The 26,646-nt window shown below is 43.1% G+C and overlaps 1 protein-coding gene across 1 annotated transcript in view; it reads left to right on the top strand.

Annotated features, from left to right (window-relative positions):
* Positions 1 to 26,646, top strand: part of Piezo2 (piezo type mechanosensitive ion channel component 2) — a 369,017-nt gene that overhangs the window by 300,201 nt on the left and 42,170 nt on the right. The window contains exons 21-32 of the mRNA XM_085833455.1: positions 47 to 247; positions 1,613 to 1,817; positions 1,932 to 2,033; positions 3,062 to 3,227; positions 6,071 to 6,314; positions 9,461 to 9,557; positions 10,596 to 10,755; positions 12,570 to 12,659; positions 15,082 to 15,203; positions 16,189 to 16,260; positions 20,402 to 20,508; positions 25,416 to 25,530. Coding sequence (XP_085689581.1) covers positions 47 to 247; positions 1,613 to 1,817; positions 1,932 to 2,033; positions 3,062 to 3,227; positions 6,071 to 6,314; positions 9,461 to 9,557; positions 10,596 to 10,755; positions 12,570 to 12,659; positions 15,082 to 15,203; positions 16,189 to 16,260; positions 20,402 to 20,508; positions 25,416 to 25,530 — 1,681 coding nt within the window. The remainder of the gene's footprint in view (positions 1 to 46; positions 248 to 1,612; positions 1,818 to 1,931; positions 2,034 to 3,061; positions 3,228 to 6,070; positions 6,315 to 9,460; positions 9,558 to 10,595; positions 10,756 to 12,569; positions 12,660 to 15,081; positions 15,204 to 16,188; positions 16,261 to 20,401; positions 20,509 to 25,415; positions 25,531 to 26,646) is intronic.

Here is a 26,646-nt window from a genome sequence, read left to right as displayed (position 1 = left end):
GAGCCTTTAGTGTACACAGATGTGTTTTCTTCCTTGCTGTTTGTAGAACAACCTCCTGATGCTGGCGATTTTGGCCTTCGAAGTCACCGTTTACCGCCATCAGGAGTACTATCGAGGCCGAAACAACCTGACTGCTCCAGTGTCTAAAACTATCTTTCATGACATCACAAGGTTACATCTAGATGATGGGCTTATCAATTGTGCCAAATATTTTGTAAATTACTTCTTCTACAAGTTTGGCCTAGAGGTGAGTTTTCTTGCCCATGTCTTTGTTTTCTTTTCATGACCATTTAAAGCCTTCCTTTGGGCTAGATGATCGCTGAGGGTTCATTGCACAACTCCAGTTTGTGATTCACAAAGCCATTGAGAGTGGTGGGTCAGCTCAGCTCAAGTTCACAAGTGTACTTGGTCCCTAGGCCTCCTGGGCCATTTAAACATATATCCACAATCCTCTGGGTTTCTTATTAAGAATAGACTTCACTGTCTTTGCGTTCACTTTGAATGTGTAAACTGAGAGGTGAACTCTTTATTTTAAATCATTTTATTTGTTTACATTTCAAATGATATCCCCCTTTCTGGCTACCCCTACACAACTCCCCCATCCCATCCCTCCTCTCCCCCTTCCCCTTTGCCTCTATGAGAGTGCTTCTCCAACCACTCCCCAACTCCCACCTCACTGCTCTAGCTTTCTCCTATGCTGGGGCATCAAAACTCGACAGGACTAAGGGCCTCCCCACCCACTGATGTCAGACAAGGCCATCCTCTGCTACATATGTATCTGGAGCCATGTATCCCTCCAGGTACACTCTTTGGTTGATGGAAAGGTGAACTCTTGTGCCCTGAAATGGTGCTGAAAGAATAGTAACAGAGTAAATGGGAAAATGGAATTCAATAATGATAATCTATGATGGACTTAAGGAACAAATTTGCAATGGTGATGTTTCCCAAGGACCTCATAGCTGTCACCCTTCACTCTGTTGAAGCAGTTACTGTGAAGGGCACAGTCAGTTCTCACAGAAGGAATCACACAGCATTTCTATCTTCGTGGTGAAAAACACTCATCCATGAGGCCTTGGGGGATGCTTTTGTGCACTGGGCATTCAAATGCTGATCTCTGTACCCAGAGATCTGTTGGAGCCCAGGCTTTGGTATGACCCATGACTAGGTATTTTGGAAAGTGTTGTTCTCCATCACCTCCTGATTGGTTAGATCAAGAGCTGAATAGCCTATAGCTGGGCAGGAGAGGATAAGGCAGGAGAGTGGGAGTGGGTAGAAGAGGAGACACCATCAGTTCACAAAGGAAGAAGTAAGTGTCAGGGCAAGACCAAGATGATAGGTAAAGGACCACATGAAAGGACCATATTAGAATAGAATAGAATGTTAGGTTAGAATTGCCCAGAAACTTCCCAGAATAGTATATTGAAGTTTATTAATCAATATAAAAGTCTCCATGTCATTATTTCTGAGCAAGGGGGTACTGAGAAAAGCCCCCTACATTTAAAGTGAGGCTCCCCACGTACCCATGCAGACAGACTAAGGAGCACTGGTATCTGTTGTCACTTCTCTTTCTGAATAATGTAATCTTTCTTGCCTTGTAACAATCCCTATACAGACCTGTTTCCTAATGTCCGTGAATGTAATTGGACAGCGAATGGACTTCTACGCCATGATTCATGCCTGTTGGTTGATCGGTGTCTTGTATCGACGCAGAAGAAAAGCCATTGCCGAGGTCTGGCCCAAGTACTGCTGCTTCCTGGCTTGTATCATCACCTTCCAGTACTTTGTCTGCATCGGCATCCCCCCTGCCCCTTGCCGAGGTGAGCATCCTGCCTAGAGCATCTCCCCATAACAACAGCCATAGCCAGTGGACCACTGCGAAGTACAGAGACACCAGGGAACTGACTGTGCTTGCTCATCCCTGCCCATTGCAGATTACCCATGGAGATTTAAAGGAGCCTACTTCAATGATAACATTATCAAGTGGCTGTACTTCCCGGATTTCATTGTGCGGCCCAACCCCGTGTTTCTTGTCTGTAAGTGTTTCCGCTGTGGGACCATGGGATGTAGGTATTTGGTTTATATTTGCTCATTATTTTTCAAGTGTTAGGCATTAGTGCTCTTAGTTCCCCAACTGAAGCTTGTCTTATGTGTTCATATTTTGAGTCACCAAGAGCATCTACTTGTTCAGTTCCATTTGGGAAAGGCAGAAATCAACATTGAAGTAACTTACTTCCATACCTCTATTCACATATGCCTGCCTCTTTATAGATAGACTAGAGAGAGAACTTTGCATGTTGACTCCATTTCCAGCTACCATGGCAGGTAGACCGAGATGAAAGACAAGGCTGTGGCAGCACTGGGGAGCCTCAGATGTCAGCCATGGGAGAGCTACATGAAAAGCCTTCTAGAACAGCAAGCAAATGGATGGGTGGAGTAGTGTTTCTGGGACAGTAGGGGTGGCAGGACTGTGGAAAATTCCAGAGTGACTCCCCTGCCTCAGAAGGTTCAGGCTGATTTTAAAGTCAAGGAAGCTACCTGTGCCTTGGGAGTGGCCCAGAGACCTGGCCAGGACATCTCTGCTCTGAGCAGCTCAAAGCCCTCCCTGTTCATGACTGTTCACAACCTGACTGCCTTTGCCACCTGCTCTGGCACACCCTCAGTGCAAGCACTGACAAGAGTCGGGTTACAGATGCAAAGGAGCTGGTGAGCAGAGAGTATAGCAATGTCTGTATCTAGCTCATGTGAGAGGATAAGCCAGGCTTCCATTGATTTCCTCAACACCCCTAGATGAAAATGTACCATACCCCAAGATCTGTGGAGACAGGCACCTAGTGTTTGGATATGATGGCATCCAGATGTCACCAATGCTGGCCCTGTGTTTCTTATACTCACTTCGTTGCCCCCATACTGAGATCAGGAAATGGGGACTTGGTTCCAACCTTAGAGAGTGGCATGCACCTTGGGGGACACAAGTGACCTAGGAGCTCAGGCCCCGACAAGCTACACGGTGACTGCATGTGGTGTTTCAGAACCTGAAGAGTGGCTGCTTTTGTCTTGCCAGATGACTTCATGCTGCTCCTGTGTGCTTCCTTACAACGACAGATCTTTGAGGACGAAAACAAGGCAGCCGTGCGCATCATGGCTGGGGACAATGTCGAGATCTGCATGAACCTTGACGCAGCCTCATTCAGCCAGCATAACCCTGTACCAGATTTCATTCACTGCAGGTAATGGCAGCTCTATCTCTTTGAGGGCAGTCTTGGTGTGCCATGTCATCCGAGCTGCCTCTTTACTGCAGTTCTTTCTGTGAACCACAGCAGAAGCCGATGAGCTTCTGAGTTATACATCTGGGTCCCTCTTGTCCACACAGAATGTCATTAATAGCCTCAGTCTCTTCTTCCAACAGAAACTGTAGTAGGTCAACAATCCCAGTAGGCATCCCTTCAGGGAGACTCCTTTCCTATCTTCATCTACCCTCTCTCCTCCTCCTTCTTCATCCAACCTCTTATTCCTCTCCCCCCTTTTCCCTCTCTATTTTCTTTACCCTTCATCTACCCACTCTCTCCCCTGCATCTCTTATTAACTACTTGTCTCTCCTCATCCTAAATCTTTCATCCCCACTACACTTCCTCATTCTCATCCCTCCCCATTCCCTCCCCTTATTATCTTTTGATCTCTTTATCTCTCCCTCCTGTAGTCCTCACCCTAGTTACTCTTACCTAACCACCCCCTTCCTCATCCCTGTTCCTCCTGAAGTACACCCATCCCTGTCCCTCCTCCTCAGAACCCCTCCTCATTTCTTTCTCCATCATTCCTCATTCCTATTCCTCCTCACCACTTCTATCATTCCTGTTTTTCTTCTTCCTCACCTGTGTGTTCAAGAGCCTAAAGAGTGAAGCCCCCAGAGCTTCCCTGAGTGATTCTGTCCATATGTCCTGCCTCCCTGATCCCTGTGTTGGATCCCTTTACAGCTCTATCTGCCCCTCCCTCTTCCCAGTCAGGTGACACCCAGCTTTGCCTTTTTGAGCTTCTCTATGGCAGCTTTGATGAAATACCAGCCCAGTTTCTCTCCTGGTACATTCTTTCTGTATTTTTTGGGTTTTCCAGGCATAGTTTCATCCAAAGGCCTGTCTGGTGTCAGGCTCGCCAGCTATCCTCATCCAGGAAGGCTTTTTAAACTCTCTATAGCCACAGTGTAGTAGCCTAACAGCACTGTGGGATCTGGCTTTGTGACTTAGGCCTGATCTGCCAGCCTCTGAGGCTCCTGGGTTAGTGGTCATCCCCGACTTCTGTTGGGAAAATATGGCATCGGCAGGCAGACAGACAGACAGACAGACATTAAGAGTATACATGGCATCTGTGTGGAGCGCCCCAACTTCTGACTCCAGAGACAGGTGGCATGCAGCTGTCACTTTTTAAGAATCTGTCATATCTGCTCTTCTAAAGTGTAGCACAAGGGGCAAAGCCCTTCTAACTGATTCTGTTCTTGTCCCCATTCCCCGATGACATTGTCCTGACCCCATACCCCACATGCATTACTTAAGGAACTTCCATTGCCTGCTGGATCTAGGCATCAGATTCCATTCCAAGTACTTTACTTCCATTGAGCCATACCAGAGATTGACTCCTCCAGCCACCTATGGCCAGAGTATATACTGTCACATTCCACTTTATCTGGGTAAGAAGCCGGCAGGTTTGCTAATCACAACCGTGGCCCTCCTGCCTTTATTTTAGAAAACTAAAGAAGGATTACAGTTTTTCCCAAAATAAATATATTTTTTAATTTTATTCCTCAAATCAGTAATGTCAATAGTTCATTCACCTGATAAATGCACCAAGTCCTGCCCTGTTTTCTAATACTGCTCACAAAGCCGGAGCTTACATTATGGAGATTATCTATTAACCTTCTATAGAATTGAAGCCCATGAATCAAACAGTGAATTCAGAATTTAGTCTCTGATCTTTTTCCATAAACCCAAGAGGGAAACCTTTCAGAGCAAGCCCTCAATGAAGGGGTGATCAAGCAGAGGACAGTGCTGGCCAGACACCGTAATACCTGTCACCTAAATCCCAGGCTCTGGAAGCAGACACAGCTGCTAATGATTGTAGAAAAATGTGGGTCTTATACTCCAGTCTCACCTTTCATCAGTAAAGCCACTGGGGAGGGACAGTCCCTCAAAGAACCCTGTATGGGCCCAGTGACATCCAGATGCAGAATTATTAGAACTGTTCTTCCATCTATGGGCAGATTAATTTTTTTTACCTCTAGTAAAATTTTTGTATGTAGTATGTGTATCCTTTGTAATGTATTAATTAAATTTCTAGTTCCTTGAATGTAATCCATTGCTCATTTTCCTGCCAGGCAGGAGGCACCTATCTCTTGGGATGGTTTTCACTGTATAATTATTTGTCTTAGGGTTTTACTGCTGTGAACAAACACCATGACCAAGACAACTCTTATAAGGACAGCATTTAATTGTGGCTGGCTTACAGGTTCAGAGGTTCAGTCCATTATCATCCAGGCAGGAATATGGCAGCTCCTAGGCAGGCATGGCACAAGAGGAGCTGAGAGCTCAACATTTTGATTTAAAAGGCAAACAGGAAGAGACTGGCTTTCAGGCAGCTAGGACGAGGCTCTTAAAGCCCACACCCACAGTGACATACTTCCTCCAACAAGGCCATACCTACTCCAGTATGGCCACATCTCCAAATGGTGCCACTCCCTAAGCCATGCATATTCAAACCACCACATTATACTTGCTTCATATAGAAAGACAAAAAGAATTTTGAATATTCAAGTGGTAGGCAGAAAACGTTTTGTGAGAAGTTAGTCTCAGATGAGATGATAGGCATATATTCCGGTGGTTTTTCTCCACTTACCTATTTGTCTAGGACTGATTATGTAGGGGCTTCCTATGCAGCAAGCAGTGGGATGCACAGAGCTCAGCACATGATTTGCATCATGTGGGTAGTTCAATGTTGAAAAAAGAGGTTTCCCTCCTTAAAGAAGAGCTCTTGGTTTTGCCTGTGCTGCTGTTGTCTTTGCATGGCCCCGGGGTCTGTTTTGCAGATCTTACTTGGACATGTCCAAAGTGATCATCTTCAGCTACCTCTTCTGGTTCGTCCTCACCATCATCTTCATCACGGGAACCACCAGGATCAGCATATTTTGCATGGGCTACTTGGTGGCCTGTTTCTATTTCCTGCTCTTTGGAGGGGATCTGCTGCTGAAGCCCATCAAGAGCATCCTTCGTTACTGGGACTGGCTGATTGCATACAACGTGTTTGTGATCACCATGAAGAATGTACTGTCAGTAAGTGGTTCTCACTACATAACATCCTTGTGGTTTCAGTGTGAGAATAAACAGTCCACATGGTGGTCCTTAAAAGCCCCAGCAAAGCCCCAGCCAAGACACTGCAAGTTCAGGCTTCAATGACTGCTTGCCACTCTTGGTTTTACAGTGTTAAGAGAATCTTTTCTAGCCGGGCGTGGTGGCGCACGCCTTTAATCCCAGCACTCGGGAGGCAGAGGCAGGCGGATTTCTGAGTTCGAGGCCAGCCTGGTCTACAAAGTGAGTTCCAGGACAGCCAGGGCTACACAGAGAAACCCTGTCTCAAAAAACCAAAAAAAAAAAAAAAAAAGAGAATCTTTTCTACTCCTTTTCCCCATTTGGGGTCACATGATAGGAGGTGATGAATTCAACAGATAAAATCTAAAATGATTAACTGATTAAAATCCTATCCTCCCTGAGGAACAATCTTGTGTCTTTCATTGTGTTTCTATGAAGTGGCCCTTTTATGATTGAATCAGGGTTACTGAACCCTTCAAAGTTTTATCTCGTTCACCAAGAAGGAACTGTCTCACCTAGAAAAAAAATTATAGAATGTAGGACAAGTTAAGGTCTTTTCTGGAATGCCCTGTTGTGTGGGAAATGAAATCAAAGGGGCTTTTAGGTGCTGAAACATTTTATGTTCCCAGAGATGTGAGAGAAAATTCAGCCCGAGGTTGTTTATGAGTGCAGACATCCTGATGAAGATGTGAGGGTAACCAAGCATGTGGTAGAGAAACCATGCATACTGCTGGCTGTGGTCAGGTGTAACTTCTACCACAATGTTACCGGTAATGTGTCCTGCTCAGGGATAGCTCCAGAATCATACCACCACTGCTGTCCTTTAGTCCTACAGGGAATTTAACCAACAACCTTCCTAAGTGAGAGTACTAGTGCCTCTCCACTGGGCTATAACTGTTGAGCCTTGTGCCTGCTTCTCATGACTGTGGTGGTCAGACATACATTAACAGGACAGGGCTGTGATGGTCCCTACTTCTTCCCTTCCTACCTTCTCATGAAGGAGTTCACTAAGCATTCACTTGTCAAACTATTCAATTGCTTTTTTTTTGTAAGACTTTTTCATGTAAGTCAGTGCGTTTAGGGATCTAGGAAAGAGTGTTTAGTCATGAAGAGTTGAATTATGTAATTTTGTGTATAGTCTATAGAAGGATTAGTTTTCTGATTGGCAACATACTGGCTTTATTTAAGAATTTTAGCTCAACAACACAAATTTTCACAGGGAGTGATGTTGGGGGTAGTTCCAGGGGTGTGAGACAGGACAGCAGCTTGGTGGCTTGATCTGAAGATGATTTCATGGGGAAAGCGCCAATAGGCTGATCCTGGAAAATGCATGGATACAGTGTCTCCACATCCATCTATCCATCCAAACTTGTATCCATCAATCTGTTTATCCACCTACACCTTTATCCATACATACACACCTGTTTCCATCCATCCACACCCATCTATTCATCCATATGTCCATCCATCCATCCATTCATCCATCCATTTATTCATTCTACAAATATACATTATAGGCTAGCTCTTTGCTAAGCAATTTTATGTTTTGAAGGTCAAAATAAAAGTAGAACTGAGGTGCTTTGAGATGCTCACATTTTGAAAGGAAAGAATATAGCTTCTTTTATAAATAATTTCAATGCAATCCCTGGAGACAGTGGTTACAATGTTGGGGTGAATGGACAGAAAATGCTTTTCTACGATCTTTCCTAGAAAATGCAGGAGGTAGCTTTCACTGAGGCAAACTAACAAAAACATATTGAAAAGTCTCTAAAGGCTGAAAAGAAGATCAGTCCCTGCCTGGAGGAAAAAAACACAAACTTGATGGCGTGGGATTAAAGCCTAGGTCTACACAAACCTAATGGCGTGGGATTAGAGCATAGTTTTGCATGCTCACTTTCATGGGCTGCAGACTCCAAGCTGAGTCCCTGCTATTTGGGGAGTAAGTGCTTTTGAGTGTTCAAGGGCCATGTGCACAGCTGACACCATAGCATTCATGTGTTGACTAGCAGTGCTTAATATTTATTTAAACTACTTAATTCAGGATTGAAACTTGACATAAGAAATTTATTATTATGGAAGAACTACATACAAACCAACAGAAAAGACTTCTTTACTCAAAGAATTGGTCAAACAAGCCTTCATGCATGCACACTTTTCTTGGTTTCTCTGAAGGATTTGTTTCAGCCATTGACTCCCAAAATATTTAGGCGCTCAGCTACCCTGTATTGCAACATTTTCATAGAGCCCACATATATCCTCCTGTATGTTTTACATCTTCTCCGGATGATATATAATTATACACTACAAGCACTTAATCCATAAATGAATGTTCTACTACACTAAAAGGGACAATGACAGCGAAAAGCATGTGTAGGTTCAATACAGGTCTTCCCCGACAGCAACTATTTTCTATCCAAGGTTGGTTAAATCCTAGGATGTTGGACCCATGTATGTAAGGGCAATGGATCACACACTAAGGCCAGGTACCAGCCGTAAGAACTCTACTCTTAAGCTTAGACCTGGGGTTATCTTCTGGGGATCAGTGTAAGTTTGAGTCATGTGACCTATGAGGAAATAATTCTACCCAAATCAAAGACTTTGTCTTAGTGCATTCCCATAGGGTAAAGGCTTGTCCAACAGTTGCCCAGCTTTCTTTGTTAAAGATCAATGCTTCCAAGTGCAGAAGCATTACACTGGAGACCCTTTCCATTCCCACTGAGAGGAATTTCTCCTGGGTTTACATTGCTCTCTGTCTTAGTCAGGGTTTCTATTCCTGCACAAATATCATGACCAAGAAGCAAGTTGGGGAGGAAAGGGTTTATTCGGCTTACACTTCCATACTGCTCTTCATCACCAGAGGAAGTCAGGACTGGAAGTCAAGCAAGTCAGGGAGCAGGAGCTGATGCAGAGGCCATGGAGGGATGTTCTTCTCCAAACAGCTAATGCTAACTATTGTGTTTGATATGGAGACTGCTATTTTAGATACAGCAGGGCCCTCTGGAATTGTTGGCATCGGGTCCTAGTGGGTTCATGCACATTGGACTTGTTAGACATCAACTTTGTTTTCTAGATTTGGAGCTTGAGGTTTGCCTCCCTCCTTTGGTTTTCAGATAGGAGCCTGTGGATACATTGGCGCACTAGTAAGAAACAGCTGCTGGTTGATCCAAGCGTTCAGCCTGGCCTGCACCGTGAAAGGCTATCAGATGCGTAAGTATGAGAGGACCCTTTGCAAGAAGAAATTCAGAAAAGAAAGAGCAGCGGTGTTGTTCTGACTTAAAGCCTAGAGGAAAATACCAAGAAATGAGATGACGGTAGAGTCATCTCTGCCCTGAGATGGAAACTATGGAGCTACACTATGTGATGAACCTATTGACTTTATATTCTGTAGACTTTATACAACAGGGAGGACAGAAATGGGCATTCGTTTACATTGGAGTTCTCCCTTTGCCTATAACACAGGGTGTCCCCCAAAGACCTGCCACATGGGTGTAGTAAAGGTGCCTCTATGTACTTTCCCCAGTAAGATTCAAAACAAGTCCAACCACTTTCTCAAAGCTGCAGTTGCTCCAGTGAGAATGGACAGTCCTCAGGGGACCCCAGGTTTGCAGACCTTCTCTCTTCAAGAAGCTGAGGGAACATTAGTCTCAGAAAGCCAGCTGGGAAGAGCCCTAGAGTTTCTGGGGTGATTTTTACCCCAAGAGACAATGGGAAATGCTATTTCTGCCATTTTCCTCTAACTCAAAAACATAGGGCATAGCACCTGTGCACTTCCATGATGCTTAGAAAGGCTATTTAGATGCAATGCACTCTTGGCTGTGGTTTCTAATTCAGGTTGTACTTGGCAGAGGATTAAACTAGTCTCTGGAAATTGCTACTTAGTATAAAATATTCTGCCACCACCTTCTAATAGACTAGCCTGTGTTCCGTTTCCCCTAGGTGGGATTCATCGGCCATCCAGCTGTTGTTTCTTCCTAGCTCTTGCTGGGGAGTGCTTGAAGAAAGAATACCCAGGGGTTTCCCTGTACCTCACAGTGTCAGCAGTTCAGTTGGGCCCCTTCATGCTGGTTTCAGACTTGGGGAGTACAGTTTTGATTCTGAGGTACTCAGATCATAAATAGGAACATCAGAGTTCCGTTCCTGTGCCAGTGCGATTTCTCAAGCCTGGTTCTGTAGACTTTATACAACAGGGAGGACAGAAATGGGCATTCGTTTACATTGGAGTTCTCCCTTTGCTTTGTGTCTCAGCTGAAGATGACTCCAGATGCAAGCTGCCCAGTGGGGAGGCAGGGATCATCTGGGACAGCATCTGCTTTGCGTTTCTCCTGCTGCAGCGGAGAGTTTTCATGAGTTACTATTTCCTGCATGTCGTGGCTGACATTAAAGCATCCCAGATCCTGGCATCCAGGTGGGTCAGGCTACGCCCACCAACACCTTGCCCTGAATGCACTACTGTTTGATCTTTGCTATCTGACATCGCTTAAGAAGCCTCTCTCTCTCTCTCTCTCTCTCTCTCTCTCTCTCTCTCTCTCTCTCTCACACACACACACACACACACACACACACACACACACCATTCCCTAAAGGACTGATCACCAGTCCTTTTGCATCTAAAATAGAGTCTTAACAAGAAACTCTGAGTGCTGAGGTTTGGTCCTTTGCTGTGTATTGTAAGGCTAAGTGCAGGCCCCAAGACTTGTTTGCCCCAGAGAGGAGAGAGTCCTCATGTAGACCCAAGTGGCACTATGTGACCTTGCTTCCAAGTTATTTTTGATTGGTGAATAAAGATGCCGATAGCTAATAGCTAGGCAGAGGAGACATGGGGGCGGGGGATATTAGGGTTCCCAAGCCTGAGGGGTCAGAGGAGAACTGGGGATGTGGATGGGGGAAGAAAGATGAGGAAAAAGAAAAAGTTTCCTTCTGCACTGTACACCTTGCCCACCACTCTCCATTCAGAGTGGAGTGTGGCTCACTTCAGCACAATCTACTGAAGGAACAATGCTCAGTGAGGGTTTATCAGCGTTTTCCTCAGTCTTCTGGAGATCTGTGGGGGCATTTATAAATTTATGATATAGCCAGGGCTGGCTTGAACTCCTGATCGACCAACCTCCATCTCAAAAAAAAAAAAAAAAAAAAAAAAGAAAAAGTTTCCATGGGTTAGGAGTCAAGAAAACATGGCCCCGAGGAGTTAAGAGCAGCCCAGGTGAAACATAGTAATAACTCAGGGTTATTGATAGGAAATGGATTTTAATAGCAAAGAGGGTAGACATCTGTCCAGCTCTAGTACTGATTAAGGCTTATTGTTAATCATAGCAACCTATGAGTAACACAATGGCAAATGATCTGAATAGACACACCCCAAGAGACAACAGAGGAACGAGGATTGGATGTAACTCGGTGGAAAAGTACATTTGATCCTCCGCATCACAAAAGGGGAAGGTTGGGGTGTAAAGAAGGAACATACACACATGTCCCAAAAGTATATGCACTGGCACTGAATATCAGAACTCATCAGCCAAATGCAAATTAAAAAAAAAAAAAACTTTGGACATCATTTCGCCCCAATGTGAATGACTTCAATGGAAAAACCAAGAACTCAGTGCTGATGAGGGTGAGGTGAAAAGGAGCCCCCATACACTGTGAGTGAGAATATTTATTTATACGCCACCATGAGAAAAGTGAAGTGGTTCCAAAACAGCTCAGACCCTGAGCACAGGACCTAGCACTTCTCTAGTCCTCTGCCCTGTCCTGCCTATTCTTCTTGTCCCTTTCATCTCGTCTGCACCTCACCTGAGTATCTTCTCTGGGCAACTTGACATTGTCACACATCCCTCCTTGGACTCCACCCTTCCTGGGGTCACAGCCTTAGGGAGGTTGAGGACTACTACTCTTTAAGTCTAGAAGCTTGAAGCTATGTTCTTTACTGGAAGTGAATGTCACTTGATAAATGTTGTGTGGCACACAATTGAAGTTATTTAGTGTCTGAAAAACAAACCATTTTCTTTCTGCTGGCCTTCCAGAGTGGCAGACAGCCCACTTAGTCCCAAGGGGCTACTTTCTTCCTTCTCAGATCACTCAAAAAGAGCTTGGAGAAGAAGCAGGTGACTTCAGCCAGGAAACTTCAGCCTGGGCAAAAGGATGTCATGACCTCTGATCATTTTCAGAAAAGGTTAAACAGCCACAAGAATATTGATTTGTTCTGTATTCCCAACTTTATTTCAGAGGGGCCGAACTTTTCCAGGCTACAATTGTGAAAGCTGTAAAGGCAAGAATTGAAGAAGAGAAAAAATCCATGGACCAGCTGAAGAGACAGTAAGGACTCTCTTCCCCCTGCTTCTCTGCCCCTTTTGCATCAGTACATTCAACCATGTCTTGGATCTGACCCTTGAAAAGTGTATCTATGTCTAACAATGAAGGGGATGTCTAAGGACTGGTCCACACAGTATAATGAGTGTTGATTCCTCTGTCAGATGAGAAACCAACCCTGCTATGCTGAAGATGAAGGCAGTTTAACAGGATGGTAGCTCTAGGTTGTGGGGAAGGCACCATCTTGGGAAAAGGCAGGGAGACATCACAAATTCAGTTATTTCATCCGGAGCCCTGAAATGGTCATTGAGGTTCTCTGAACATTCGGTGTTATTCAATTAAAGGGCACAGGTGTCCCTTGTGAGCTTTCGTAAAGACTGATAAACTAATGAAAGAAGTGGGGTTCCGAGCCAAGCACACGGATGTGCTCATTTCTGGATCCAGGAAATAAATATGGAGTCAGCTTCAGAAGTATCTTCTAGAATAATACAGTGCCTATTCAGGAGAATGGATGCCCTCGGACATGTAGGGTCCACAACAACTGGCAGCAGCGCTGGTGTGACTAGTCTCTTCCCAGTCTGACTCAATGCTTTTCCTACACCACTATCCTGGATGGGACAGGGGTGGGCTGACATGGGTCAGGGGTGAGCAGACAGACATGGGACAGGGGTGAGCTGACATGGGACATGGGTGAGCTGACATGGGACATGGGTAGGTTGACATGGGACAGGGATGGGCTGACATGGGATAGGGGTGGGCTGACATGGGGCAGGGGTAAACAGACAGACATGGGGTAGGGGTGAGTTGACATGGGACATGGGTAGGCTGACATGGGACAGGGATGGGCTGATATGGGACAGGGGTGGGCTGACATGGGGCAGGGGTAAACAGACAGACATAGGACAGGGGTGGACTGACATGGGACAGGGGTGGACTAACATGGGACAGGGGTGGGCTGATATGGGACAGGGGTAAACAGACAGACATGGGACAGGGGTGGACTGACATGGGGGCAGGGGTAAACAGATATACATGGGGCAGGGGTGACTTGACATGGGACAGGGGTGGGCTGACAAGGGACAGGGGTGGGCTGACATGGGACAGGGGTGGGGTGACATGGGTCAGGGGTAAGCAAACAGACATGGGACAGGGGTGAGTTGACATGGGACAGGGGTGTACTGACATGGGATAGGGGTGGGCTGACATGGGACAGGGGTAAACAGACATACATGGAGCAGGAATGAGTTGGAATGGGACAGGGGTGGGCTGACAGGACTCAAGGCTGACAGGGCAACTTGAGAGTTCAGTTGTAAAGAATTTTCTAGCAATGAGTGGAACTTCTAAGAACTGGTAAACATCTATATTTTTTGAGTGTTAATGCTTAAAAGCTAATATCCAGAGAATTTGAATCCTAGATACTTTTTCAAGAGAGGGGAAGCCCCATCCCATCCTCCCAGGAAAGTCACCTGAATTTGTAAGAGCAGCTTCACTCCATCTTGACCTCGCTTCTTAATTTTCTTCCCTTGGAAGGTATTCCTTTAAATAAACTAGATTATTCCATGGTGTGGCTGCTTACACAGAAACCCAAGGTGAATGCGCAAACTGTAAGGTTCCTGCAGTGTGGTACGGCTGCTGCTGTTCTCTCTAGCTCAGACACAGTGCGTGAACACATTTAGAATTTTCCTGCATTTAGAAAATCCTCTCACTTCCCATAAGTGAGACCTGATTCTTTGTATTATGTTAAGAATGCAAAGCTGCTGCATTAAGAGCACGGCTGATCTTCCAGTGGACCTGGGATCTATTCCCAGGACTCATCTATAACTCCAGCTCCGGAGCATCCAATGGCCTTTTCTGGCCTCTGCAGCCACCAGGCATGCACATGCTACACATAGATACATGCATGGGGGTGAAACATTCATTCACATAAATAAACAAAAAGCAACTAAAAAATGTAAAACTTTTGGTTATAATATGCCATAATCAGACTGACTATGATACAAGATGAGAACCGATATCAAGGGCTAACCTTAGCATCATGACTATTGAGCATATCATTAACCCCAGTATCTAACACAAAGAACCATGATGTCTCTCCCTCTCCCCCTTCCTCTCCCCCTCCGTCTCTCTGCCCCCGCCCCCGTGTGTGTGTGTGTGTGTGTGTGTGTATGTGTGTGTATGTGTGTGTATGTGTGTGTGTGTATATGTGTGTGTGTGAGAGAGAGAGAGAGAGAGAGAGAGAGAGAGAGAGAGAGTTATTTATTGCTAATCAACAATGATCTCATAATCCCTAAGTACTTCAAAGTAAACTTCAAAGCCACTTTGCTCATGGATTCCGATATCTGGATACCCAATACGCACCGACAGTGCAGGCCATGGCATGACTATTGCTCATATCCTCTTATTGTTACTAACACTGCCTTATTTATAGGATGGATCGCATCAAAGCCCGGCAACAAAAGTACAAAAAGGGTAAGGAGAGGATGCTGAGCTTGACCCAGGAGTCAGGGGAAGGCCAGGACATCCAGAAAGTCTCAGAAGAAGATGATGAAAGTATGTCAAATTTTCATCTTACCGAGTGCTTTGACATCTGATAACAGCATGCTGTCGGTAGGGCTGTAAAGTGCCACTCACCTTCATGCTACCAGGAGCCTCCTAATGTGACTAGATGTGTTTGTGTCATTAGTACATACTTAAGTGAATGAATAATTTTGCAAGTGTCTACTCTTCAACATGATGCCTTTAATGATGCCTGGTTTAGTTCACAGACATATTTCTAAAGAAATTGGTGTGCAGTTTGCTTAATCTGTTCCTTCAGGGAAGAGGTTTTGGATACGCTGCCTTTGGTGTCTAAAAATCCAACAATGAAAATTAAATATGCATGAGCACTGTATGTCACTTGTGAATATTTATAATTCAAAGTTCAGCTGCTGCTCATTACAAGGAACTCACTGTGAAACATAAAACTTATTGTTATATTTAATTACGGATTTATCCAAATATAGCTTTCACAGACTTGTATAGGTGCCTGCATGCTTTTCCACTTAGGGGAATTAAAAAAAAAAAATGCATGGTCTCTTTCAAGTTCCTAGAATCTCTACTTTAGTAGTAACTGTCCTCCAATCGTGTACTGATGTCATCAAAAGAAAAAGTCCTACTCCTGTGCTTGATGCATGTTAATGAATTATTTACCACTAAGTATTTCCTTTAAATGAGCCACGATTCTTTCATGTTAATGATAAAAAATTCAGCATAAGACACATTTTAATGAATACTTCCTTTTTAATATTTCCGTACATGCCTTCAGATCCTAGGCATAGAGTGGACATGTAGCATGCTGTCGAGAGCCTTCAGTGTTGGCCTTTGCAGGGGACTGTTAGCACATGAGGATTTTTATAGTTAGCCGACTTCCCTTTCCTGGCCTCTGATGTGTTTTTGCAATTTACCTAGATTTGACAATTTGAGTTGTTAAAGCGTGGTTTTCAAAACGTGTGTGCTCACTTCCAAAGAATTAATGTCTGGACATATTTCATTTTAGGAGAAGCAGACAAACAGAAAGCCAAGGGCAAAAAAAAGCAGTGGTGGCGGCCTTGGGTTGATCATGCTTCCAGTAGGTTTCGTTGATCCTCTTCCAATCTCATCAGTTCTAATCCTTATATCCTTGACCAGAATTCAGGCTCCCCATGATCCATGTGCCCCATGCATGGTTTGACCCTTGTGACTTGATAGGGGGTCGGAGTGTAAGAGCACTGATGTGCTAACGAGTCCCTGGGCCCCATGGACTTGTTCTTTCCGACAAATTAGCATGATGGCTAAAGCTAGCCAAAGATATGATGTAGAGAGTACTACGTAAGAAAGTGAAGAACGAACTGTGCTATTAAACTCTGTGGTCAAGAGCTCTGCTCCTTTTCCATGTGTGGTTTAAAACCCTTAAGGATACGTTTGGCCCCTGCTGGGACTCTGAAGGATGACTGCTCTGTTAAAAGTGTCTGTGACCCTCTTTGTAAGGCACTGGGCATGGATGTCAATGAGCCTCCCTCCCTGTCTTCCCAGAGCTTTGATTTCATTTGCATTTGAGAGTTTTTCGAAGTGTGTTTAGTAAGTAGCTGACAGAGCCTAAAATGCATTTGCATTGTACTTAAATTCCTCCAAATCTCAAAATGATTCTGCAACAATCAATACCCCAAACACCTATGCCTAGAATGCAGCCCCAGCCTCAGATGTGACCAACTAATAGCAAAAACCAGGAAAGCAGCATCTGCTAGACACATAAACTACAATGTGTTTCCCTCCTGATTATAAACATAGATGTGTGGTTACAGATACCATTGGCTCTATGTGTTCTGTAAAAGCAATACTGGACAATGGTGTGATAATGGAATGCCTTGTTATAATCTAGTCTTTCCGGATTCCTTAGGTATAGTGGAAGAGTGAGAAGTCATTGTTTTGAAAATAATGTGTAGTATCTTTCACCCTTTTTAGGCTTACACTGTAAATCCACAATTACAACTATTTTGGTCAGACAAAGAAACTCACACAGTGCTAAGAGCAGCCCTGCTAGTTAGGAAGCCATTAGAAAACTACACAAATCAGTTTTTTTTTTCCATCCCGAATCATGAGTGTCACTGCCACCTGCAACTGGTGTCTCTCACCCCAGTTGTCCTGTAAAATCAGCAAGGCAATTTAAATAGCATGAAATTTGAAAACTGCTTTCTATCTTTGGATTTAATTAGATGTAAACCTTTAATATTGAATTTCAGCAGTATGGTTAAAATTCAAAAAGAGAGATTGCAATGAATTCCACTTAATTTTCTGCCCACGTTCAAAGGAACTTCAAGTTGAACTCCAATGTGGCTCCTCTGTCTTCGGGTCATTGGTATATTAGTCAGGTTAACAACATGTGAACAGCACTAAATGCCCACTCTATCAAGTCACAAGTAAACTGTGCCTACTCTTCTGTTTTTAAAGGGCCTTTGCTAATTTAGTGTGACCTATCCATTTCATAAATCACATCATACTGAGTGGGTAAATTCCCACTGCAGTGACTACAGTTGCCTCTCCATTTCAGTATCGAAATCATTTCAAAAGAATTGGATATGGTCTTTGATAATCACCTTCCATGTTGGTAACAACCCCACTCCCAGTGATGGTTAATGGCATTAGATTTTTCCTCGTTCATTTCACCCTCATTATATCAAACTCTTTCGATAATCAACTCTGTGTGCCTTGTTACAACATCTTACAGTGCAATAATGGAGAGCTGTCTGTAATGCATGGTTTGGAATGTATTCTACTGGTGGTACTAAATTTGTTCTGTGTAATATATTTTCCTTTCCAAGTTTGAAAGGAACAGAAGGGGAGGACTGTGGTCCTTGACTGTTTTTTAACCCTTCATGCTCCAGCACTTCTCTTTAGATCTGGAAGAAAGTTATTAGAGGACCTTGCTTTTATCTGTTGAGTGACTGGACTGGGCATCCGAATCATTTCTGAGAGATGCTGAGTTTTAAGTGGAGATGCAGTGGCTATTAGTAACGACACTCATTAAGGTGGTTGGTTAGCAGCAAAGATGTCAGCACAAGCTGTGGTGACAAATTTGCTAGTTCCAAACCTATGCACACACACAGGACTGCATTATTGCTGTTCAATGATACCTTCCTTCCCACTGGAGTGTATCTCTTTATCAGTTCCATGTGACCTTACTCGTTACCTAACCTTGCTTTGTTGACACATATCTGGCATAAAGGGTCAAGTTTCTGTGGACAAAGTGTGGAACTCTAAAAGTTAGGTTCGTACCAAGTAATTTACCAATGACACCAACATCTGTGTTTTGTGTCTGGACACAGCCTGGAGGCAGTGTCTTCATCTGCACTAATGTGCATGGACTTTTGACTTTATACATGTGCTTTGCCTTGTATGATGTGCTTTTTTAAATTATCACTAGCAGCAGACACGAAAGAAAGTATTTAATTTCACTAGTTTTTCTTCAACAATATTTTCCAAAGGACTAAGAGACCTAGAGAAAAAATATTTCACTGTTTCAAGTGTACCAGTTCCACTTGTTTGCATGATAAATTGGTGATATTACTAACGATAACATCAGTGCTTGAGATGAAAATCATTTGGGCTCAACCTGATGAATAGAAGTGGTAGAAGGTATGATTGAATACAACTCCAGCTACTATTGATCTCCGTGCCTATAATGAGGGTAAATGTCCCATCTCATTATTGCCCTGAGTTTGTCCCAATAAACCATGTGATAGAGAGTCCACAAAAACTTCCCTGCAAAATCTCTGAGCTTAAGTGAAAGGCATTACTTGAATGGTCTCCCTCACTGTCAAATGTAATGCTGTGATTTTGGTTTGTTCTTGCTTCTTGTTACCTTATGTTGAATTGCATTGATTCCCCTGGGCCTGGGCCCAATCCTCTAGGCCTGGTTGTTTTTCCTTCAAAACATGAGTAACAAACCACGGTGCTTCTGTTCAAGGATATAAGGCCCAATTCGTTCACTCTGCATCTTCTCGAATGAAGGTGCAGAGTCATCTGATACTGTAGACGAAATGGTTCAACTTTTGACCATAGCCAGTGACATTTGAGCAACTAGCTTTAAACAAGCCAAGGTTTCCTGTTACCTTATGAGGTGTACGTCCAAATTATAACTTAAAACATCACATTATCTCACCCCAGAGATGCCTTCGTAGTTTGCAATTCCCATATACAATTAGAAATCATGAGTATCCTATCCCACAATGATGGTACAGTTCTTGTAGCATCAGAAGGGAGTCTCTTTTCTCTATTAAATTAAAAAAATTTTTCAAATATAAAGATTGAATTTCCTAATTGTCTTTAAGTCACGAGACAACTCTGATTTCTCTTTTCCCATTCCTGACACAGTCAGTATGTTCTTGCAGGGAAAGTGTCAGATGAGGCAGAAGCAGGCCATACTGTTTGTGCTTTGCACCTGATGGTCAGTAGAGTTCCCCTTGGATTTTATGATGTTCCCAGGGAATGGCTTGTTGACCAGAAGTATGACAGAGCCAAACCCTATGGACCAAGGCTGCTGTCCTCAGTCCATCCTATGGCTCTTTGCAAAAGCAGTCAGACACGACGTTGTTATCTTGTTTTGTTTATTGATATTACCTACCCTTTTCCTCTTTGTGGCAATATGTTTGTTGTTGTTGTTGTTGTTGTTGTTTATTTTCTTTTGTTTTTTTTTTAACTCTTTCGAATGTCTTGTCTTCTGTTGCCTCGTGTGTTACTTGTGGAGAAGCCAGGTCTGCATAGTATTAAAGTGAAGTAGAGGCTGGTGGCACTGGCCTCATCCTGGGTCACCCTGATTGGTTGTCTGTAACAGACCATGCCAAATCTTCCACTTCACTCTGGCCTTTGTCTAGATGATCAAAATTGATGAATGGCAAAACAAGGGTGTTCAAGTATCTTGGCATCTCCAAATGGAGTCAGCCCTATAAAACAGTAAAGAAGGAAGAAATTGTCAGGTCAACCCCATAGTTGCTGATCTCTTAAAATGGCACCGACAAGGCCTCATGCTCTGTAGACCCAGCCATGCCAGCACTGTATAACCCTAGACTAAAATGGGTTCTTTTCGTCTGTTTTCTCCTGCTAACATCTCTTGCTGTGGTCTTCTTGAAGGCCATCTGTGTATCTTGTGGGGGTGGGGTGTGTGTTTCATTAATAAGCCCCCAGGTTTCTTGTGTTATCTTTCAAGAAATAAGCAAATATTTTGTTTTGCTTAGTGGTCAGGAGTGGAGATTATTATTTGTTTGAAACGGATAGTGAAGAGGAGGAAGAAGAGGAACTTAAAAAGGAGGATGAAGAACCACCACGGAAGTCAGCATTCCAGGTAATTAGAGGGATGGGACAATGGCGCCCATCACTAGGTAAAAACATGGTGGTTGCTTTTTAATTGACAAGTCTCACTTGCAGGCCTGGATGACCTCCTCTGTACTCTTACGTTGCAGCTCTCAGAGACTTCTGGTGAATATCTGAAATTGTGTATTTCTAATTAAACTGAAGCAATGCTCCCTCTCAGTGACATCCTAATTGCCACTTCCCATGAACAGGATGTGGGTCAGCTCTTCATCCCTGACTTCAAAGCAACTTTGATGACCTAAACAAAAAATTTTCTGTTGCAAGTAGACAGATTTCTTGACCACGCCTCGGATTGCTTGAATAGTTCCCTGTGTGAAAGAGTTGATTGTATAAATAATACACGTGCTTTGCTTTGAAATGATTTCTTAAATACTGCATTTGGATCTTGAAAACTAGCTTTAGGGTTTGTATTACTAATGGTATCAGAATACTAAATGAAAACCATAAACAGCCAGCCCAGTCCTGATCTTTTTCAGCTGAGATCTCTTTGTTCAGGAACTTGCTGACTCAAGCCCAGCTCTGACCCACCTACCAACACAATGTTAATGGGAGTAGGATGCAATCCATCCTTCTTGAAGACGAGGCCTTGTCAGTACATAGGGAGTGAACTATTTGTGCATATTTCTCTTACCTCTGGATCACAGCTGGAACAGCTATATCCTGTTTGTCATAGTACAGGACTTATAGAAAGGTATCTACAAAACCCACTGATCACCCATGATAAGGCTATGCATCGTTCCCTAGACAGGGCTTTCATAACTGGGCAAGCTAAAACAGCTAGTCTTTGTGATGACATCCAAAAGCCAAGTGGTTTGTGGAGGTTCCTTGGTGTGATGCTGCCTCCCTAACCTATCCATTGCTCCTCTGTGTGTTTGGAGACCATGTTTGTGTGCATGAATGAAGGTGCTTGCCAAATACTAATGACTTAACAGCCTTGCCTTATATGTAATGAATTTTATGCTAACCAGCACTTACCGTACAGCAAGAAGAGAATATGAGCCATCCTCACTGTGTTTATGGACTACACGGTGTGACTGAGTCTGCTTTTTCCTAACTTCCAAGCCCAGTACATTTTGTTCTAGCTTCGGTGATTGGCATGCTTTAACCTCAACGTTAATTGTAGAGACAAGCCCGTGCAACATCATATATTAAACTGTTAACTTTTGTTTGGTTGGGGTTTTTTTCCCTACTAATTACTCTTGCTTTGTCCTTCTTTGTAGAGAGCTATTGGGAAGTTTGCCTCAGCCATTTTAGCCTTGCCAAAGTCTGTCATTAAACTTCCCAAAACTATTCTTCAGTATTTAATCAGAGCTGCAAAGGTATTTCATGTTTTACTGATGTGTAGTGTGTGGCTCTCTGCTCCGTAGAACTTTAGTAAAAAAAAATCCTATATCTACATTTTCTCTATTCTAAGAGTTGTATAATGAAAATATCATATGGATGTAAAACATTGAGTCTTTCAAAAAGGGTTCTTACGAGCCAGACTTCTTATCATTTTACTGCTTTCTAAAGTAGACACCAGCGGAGATGATCAAAAATAGAAAGAGAAAATGCAGATATATGTGTACTTTCTCTCTTCATATTTTTACGTAAGTTACATCCCATTTTCAAAGGGTTACATCTGGTTGCATGCATCAGTTTATACGGAGTAAAACATTAATCATTTTCTCAGAAAGCTAGTAGAAAAAAATCTGTATGCATCAGTGTACAATGAGTAAAACGTTAATCTTTTTTTTTTTTCTCAGAAAGCTGGTATAAACCATCTGAACAATCTTCCAAAACAAACAAACAAACAAACAAACAAACAAAAACAAAAACCTCCCCTGGATATGATATGTCCCCTTCTCAGCCTCTTGTTAGTCTCTAGCTTCCTAATTTGGATCCAGTTGTCTAGTTCCTGGATCCAGCATGTCTCCTTTCCTCGCTGCTCACTCCCAGAGCACAACAGTGCTACAAATGACTACAGTTTAACTACACATGTGTTTCATCCATCCAATACACGGTGGAAGTAGCACAGTCACCTCACGATGAAAATCCACAAAGAAAAAAAAAAGTCACCCTTCTTGTGTTTTGTAGTCCCATGCTTTTTCTTCCAAACTCAGTCAGGCATGAACATCAAAACACTTGGGTCCATGTTGATACGATGGTCCTTGTGTTCAAGCAAACAGTTGGGATAGTGACAGAGACCAGTGTGCCTTGCCCTTTTTCTCATTTCCATGCTGACTCTGTTTCCACTGGTCATATGGACCTGAAATCCTGAGTCTCTGTAAAGCTCTGAGGGTGAAGCTCTACTTAGAGCCACAGAGCTCCACCTCTGACTGCCTTTCATTTTGGATTTCAGAAGGCTGACTTGAATTAATAGTCACTGCTGCTGTCTCTCTGTGGATTTCATCTTTTCTTCTCTAGGAATACATACAAAATTCATCAACTTGTAATTTTAAAATTCTTAAAGAGAGGGGTTGAGATTTATCCATCCCTTCTGTTACTTTAAATAAGGTTACAGATGATTAAATAATGGGTTAAGAAGCTTTGGGATCGCAGTCCAATTAGAGGACAATACACTGTTACTCACTTGAGTTAAGAATCCCCACTCTGATGAAACTCTCTCTGTTTGAAAGAATATATGCGTTGTTGCTTAATGGTCTCTTGATAAAAACAAGTCTCTCTTTCCCCGCTAATAATGAAGATAAACTTTAAGATAAAGTCAGAAACACATGCACGAACATCCACATGGCAGTGACTATTATCTGAGTCCTCAGCCTTTGTGTGCATACTTTCCAAACACTTTCTCCTTCCACCTGATGTACTGAAAAGTCTGGCACCTGAGCAGAGCCAACAAGTTGGGTGCGAGTTAGACTGAGCTGTAATGTCATGATTTGGGAGGTCAGCCAAAATCTTCCATTTCTTGACTCGGTGAAGACCAGAACCCTTTTCTGAAGTAGGAAAAGGCAAAACTGGCCCTCAGCCAGATATCTGGAACTTTAAAATGTGTATGTTTCAAAATGGCCATCCTGAGATGGCTTTGCCTGAGAACAAGAAGTCAGTGGCTCTCAGGATGGTTGCTCTCCCTTGCTTCCTGAGCTTGCATGACTAGAATGTTCCTCTCACCAAAAAGATACTGATGGGTTTCACCCCTTAGCGACCAACAGAGTCAGTAGTTCCCCTCACTATGTCAGGTCACTGATGGTCCCTCGCTTGCTTTTCATAAAGTCTGTTAATTCTGCTTCTCTCCACCCTCCTCTCTCCCTCCCAGCTGTTTGCTTTCTCTTCAGAAAAAAAAAAAGGATATCCTACAATCTGTGTGCCTGCTATACTCACAGATCATTGCCTCTTAACTCCTACTTGGGACTCTTTCATTTTATAAAAGAATAATAGTTTAATACGTTCCTTGAAAGAAATGTCATCCTATGTTGTTCTTAAACCTGAAGATTCATTATTAGTTCCGTTTCTTTTAAAACCAACTGTGTTGTGCAAATTTGCCATTTAATGTACTGAACCTGAGAGACAAGAAGCCAGACTCTCAAACCAACATGTTCAATGAAGATCCAGCAGTCCTTGCTTTGATCTTTCTGAGCATCAGTTCATCTTCTAATTCCATAAAATAGGACATTTCACTTCCAGGATTTATTATCTAGGAATCATACCAATTTTGCATTTGTGTCAATTGACCATAAAATTCACATTTCTACTAGTGAGGAAGAAGGAAGTTTCTTTTTTGTTTTATTTTCTTGAACCATGTACTCCTCACATTTCCATATGTGAAAGAGCTGAATCTTTATTATCTGTTGACATCAGAACGCCAATCTGTTTATGTTGTGTTTTCAAAAACTACCCTGAAACATGAAAATAATCCAGGATAAAATGACATTCTATGGGTTTACAGCTGTCCCTTCTGTATGCTTGTCTTAATCATGCCGATGGAAAACACAGCTTCCCTGAGACCGGGTGTTGCATGTTAAGCATGTTAAGCATGTTGGCTTCGTGGTTTCTAGGGGTCTGATTTTATATATCAGGTCTTAGTTTTATTGCTTTTGCATGCTTCTAGGGATGTAGAGGGTGGGTCTTTCCAAACTGCTCTTTCCTGGTCATTGGTTGTGAAACTTTGATGCAACAGTTGTCAGCTCTTGAATGCAACTGACCAAGGGCAAGCTGAGGCACCCGTGTCCCTCCTACTTCCCTGGAGTAGCTCACTCTTACACTGACATTATTTTACTTATAAAATACTCATCCCTCTGCAGAAGATCTTTCTAAGTTACCCATAACCACTATTAGGAGATTATTGAAGATGCATAACTCACTGCTCCCAAGTAAATAAGACAATTAAAGAAGTCATTTTACTGTGGACGAAAACATTTGTGGTAGGAGAGACTCTTCTAATGAGGCTTATCAAGACCTCTGGCTTTAGATTGTTGAGTGCAGAGAGCTTAAATGTCATGGCTGAGTATTACAAACAGTGGTGGTGTTTCTGTGAAATGATGGTTTATTTCTTTTACCCAGAGTTTATGTCCAGATCATCTGTGACTCCAAAGGAATATATCTCCACAACTGTTTATACTTTACATCTTACGGTAACAAAAGAACACCTTAAGGTGGGTGTGGTGGTGCCTGCCTTTAACCCAAAGCTTGGGAGGCAGAAACAGGTAGTTCTACAACGTAAATGCTAAGCCAGCCAGGATTATAGAACGAGACCCTGTCTCAAACAAACAAGCAAACAAGCAAAGAAACAAACAACTAAATCAGCAGAAGTCAGCTCAACATAAGAGAAATTTGTAAGAGAAAAAAAAAAACATTCTTACACAGAAGAAGCTTAACTTAGGTCCATTTTCACTTTTAATTACTTTTCGAAAGTCAGAAAATAATTGGACTGTCTCCTTTCAGTTCGTCTACCAAGCCTGGATTACTGATCCTAAAACGGCACTCCGACAGAGGAGGAAAGAGAAGAAAAAGTTGGCCAGAGAAGAGCAGAAGGAGAGACGCAAAGGATCTGGGGACGGTGAGTTCTGGCCAGCAAGCAGCTGCTGGCTATGTGCAGAGGAGCACCGGAGGGGACTTGGGATACCTAGGGTGCCTCCAGCTAGGGTTCTCAGTCCAATAGAATTGAAGATTTGGAAGAGACTGTATTACCAAAGCGTGGTGGAATTCTCTCTTAACTAAGTCTCTTTTCTGTTGACCACGACCCAAAGCAACTTGTGAAGGAAAGGGTTTATTCTACCTTGCAGCTTGTCGTGCATCACTGAGGGGAGCCAAGGCAGGACCTTGGGAAGGGTGCGTGAGGGCTGCTCAGAAGCTTGCTAAGCCTGTTTTCTAATAACAGGACCGCCTGCCCCACAAGGAGCTCAGCCCTCCTTCTTCAGTTGTCACTTAAGAAAATGTGCCCCAGGCTTGACCCCAGGTGGGGGCATTCTCTCAATTCAGGTCCTCTCTTCCAAAGTGATTCTAGCTAGTGTTAAATTGGCACAAAAGTAGCTAGTAAAAATACTATCTAGTAGTTTCCTGTCATTTAGGTGAAAAACAATATTTTAATATTTAGCAGGCAATTACTGAAACCACTAGTGGAACAAAGAAAATCCGAATACCTCAACTCAGTATTTTATATTGTGAGTGGGCATTTATCGTAGTGTCTACGTGTAAGAGAAGAAAAACAAACAAAATCCCACCATATTGTATTAATAACAGTGGCTTCTTCTTGGGAGACTGGAAGCTAAATGATGTGGTTGGAGGGAACCCTAGGTTTCTATTCTACAGTTTGATTCTGTGAAAAGATAATGCAACCATGGGTACCTATGAAGTTAATAAATTAAAACATAATAACTAAAAATTTCTTGTGTAATTAATTATAAAATTTGTTCTTTTTTTTTTTTAAAAAAAAATCTTCCCTCTCTCAGTATCTCCTGGTAACTATAACTGCCTTCTCTAAAAATAAATTTAACCTACACCCAATGCAATAAGGCCAGTGGTAGAGGCAGGTCCAGAATCTGGTGAATGTACCTGCATAGGCTTGTGCACGTGTGTGCACATGAACGCACATGCACACGCACACACACACACACACACACACACACACAACACACACACACACACACAGCCTTCCGGAAAAATACATCCTACC

The sequence above is a fragment of the Mus caroli genome, unplaced genomic scaffold (assembly GCF_978045245.1).
Source record: "Mus caroli unplaced genomic scaffold, Mus_caroli_1 scaffold_19, whole genome shotgun sequence".
NCBI classification, from domain to species: domain Eukaryota; kingdom Metazoa; phylum Chordata; class Mammalia; order Rodentia; family Muridae; genus Mus; species Mus caroli.
The sequence above is the reverse complement of the archived record's forward strand: the minus strand, read 5'-3'. Positions and strand labels throughout refer to the sequence as shown.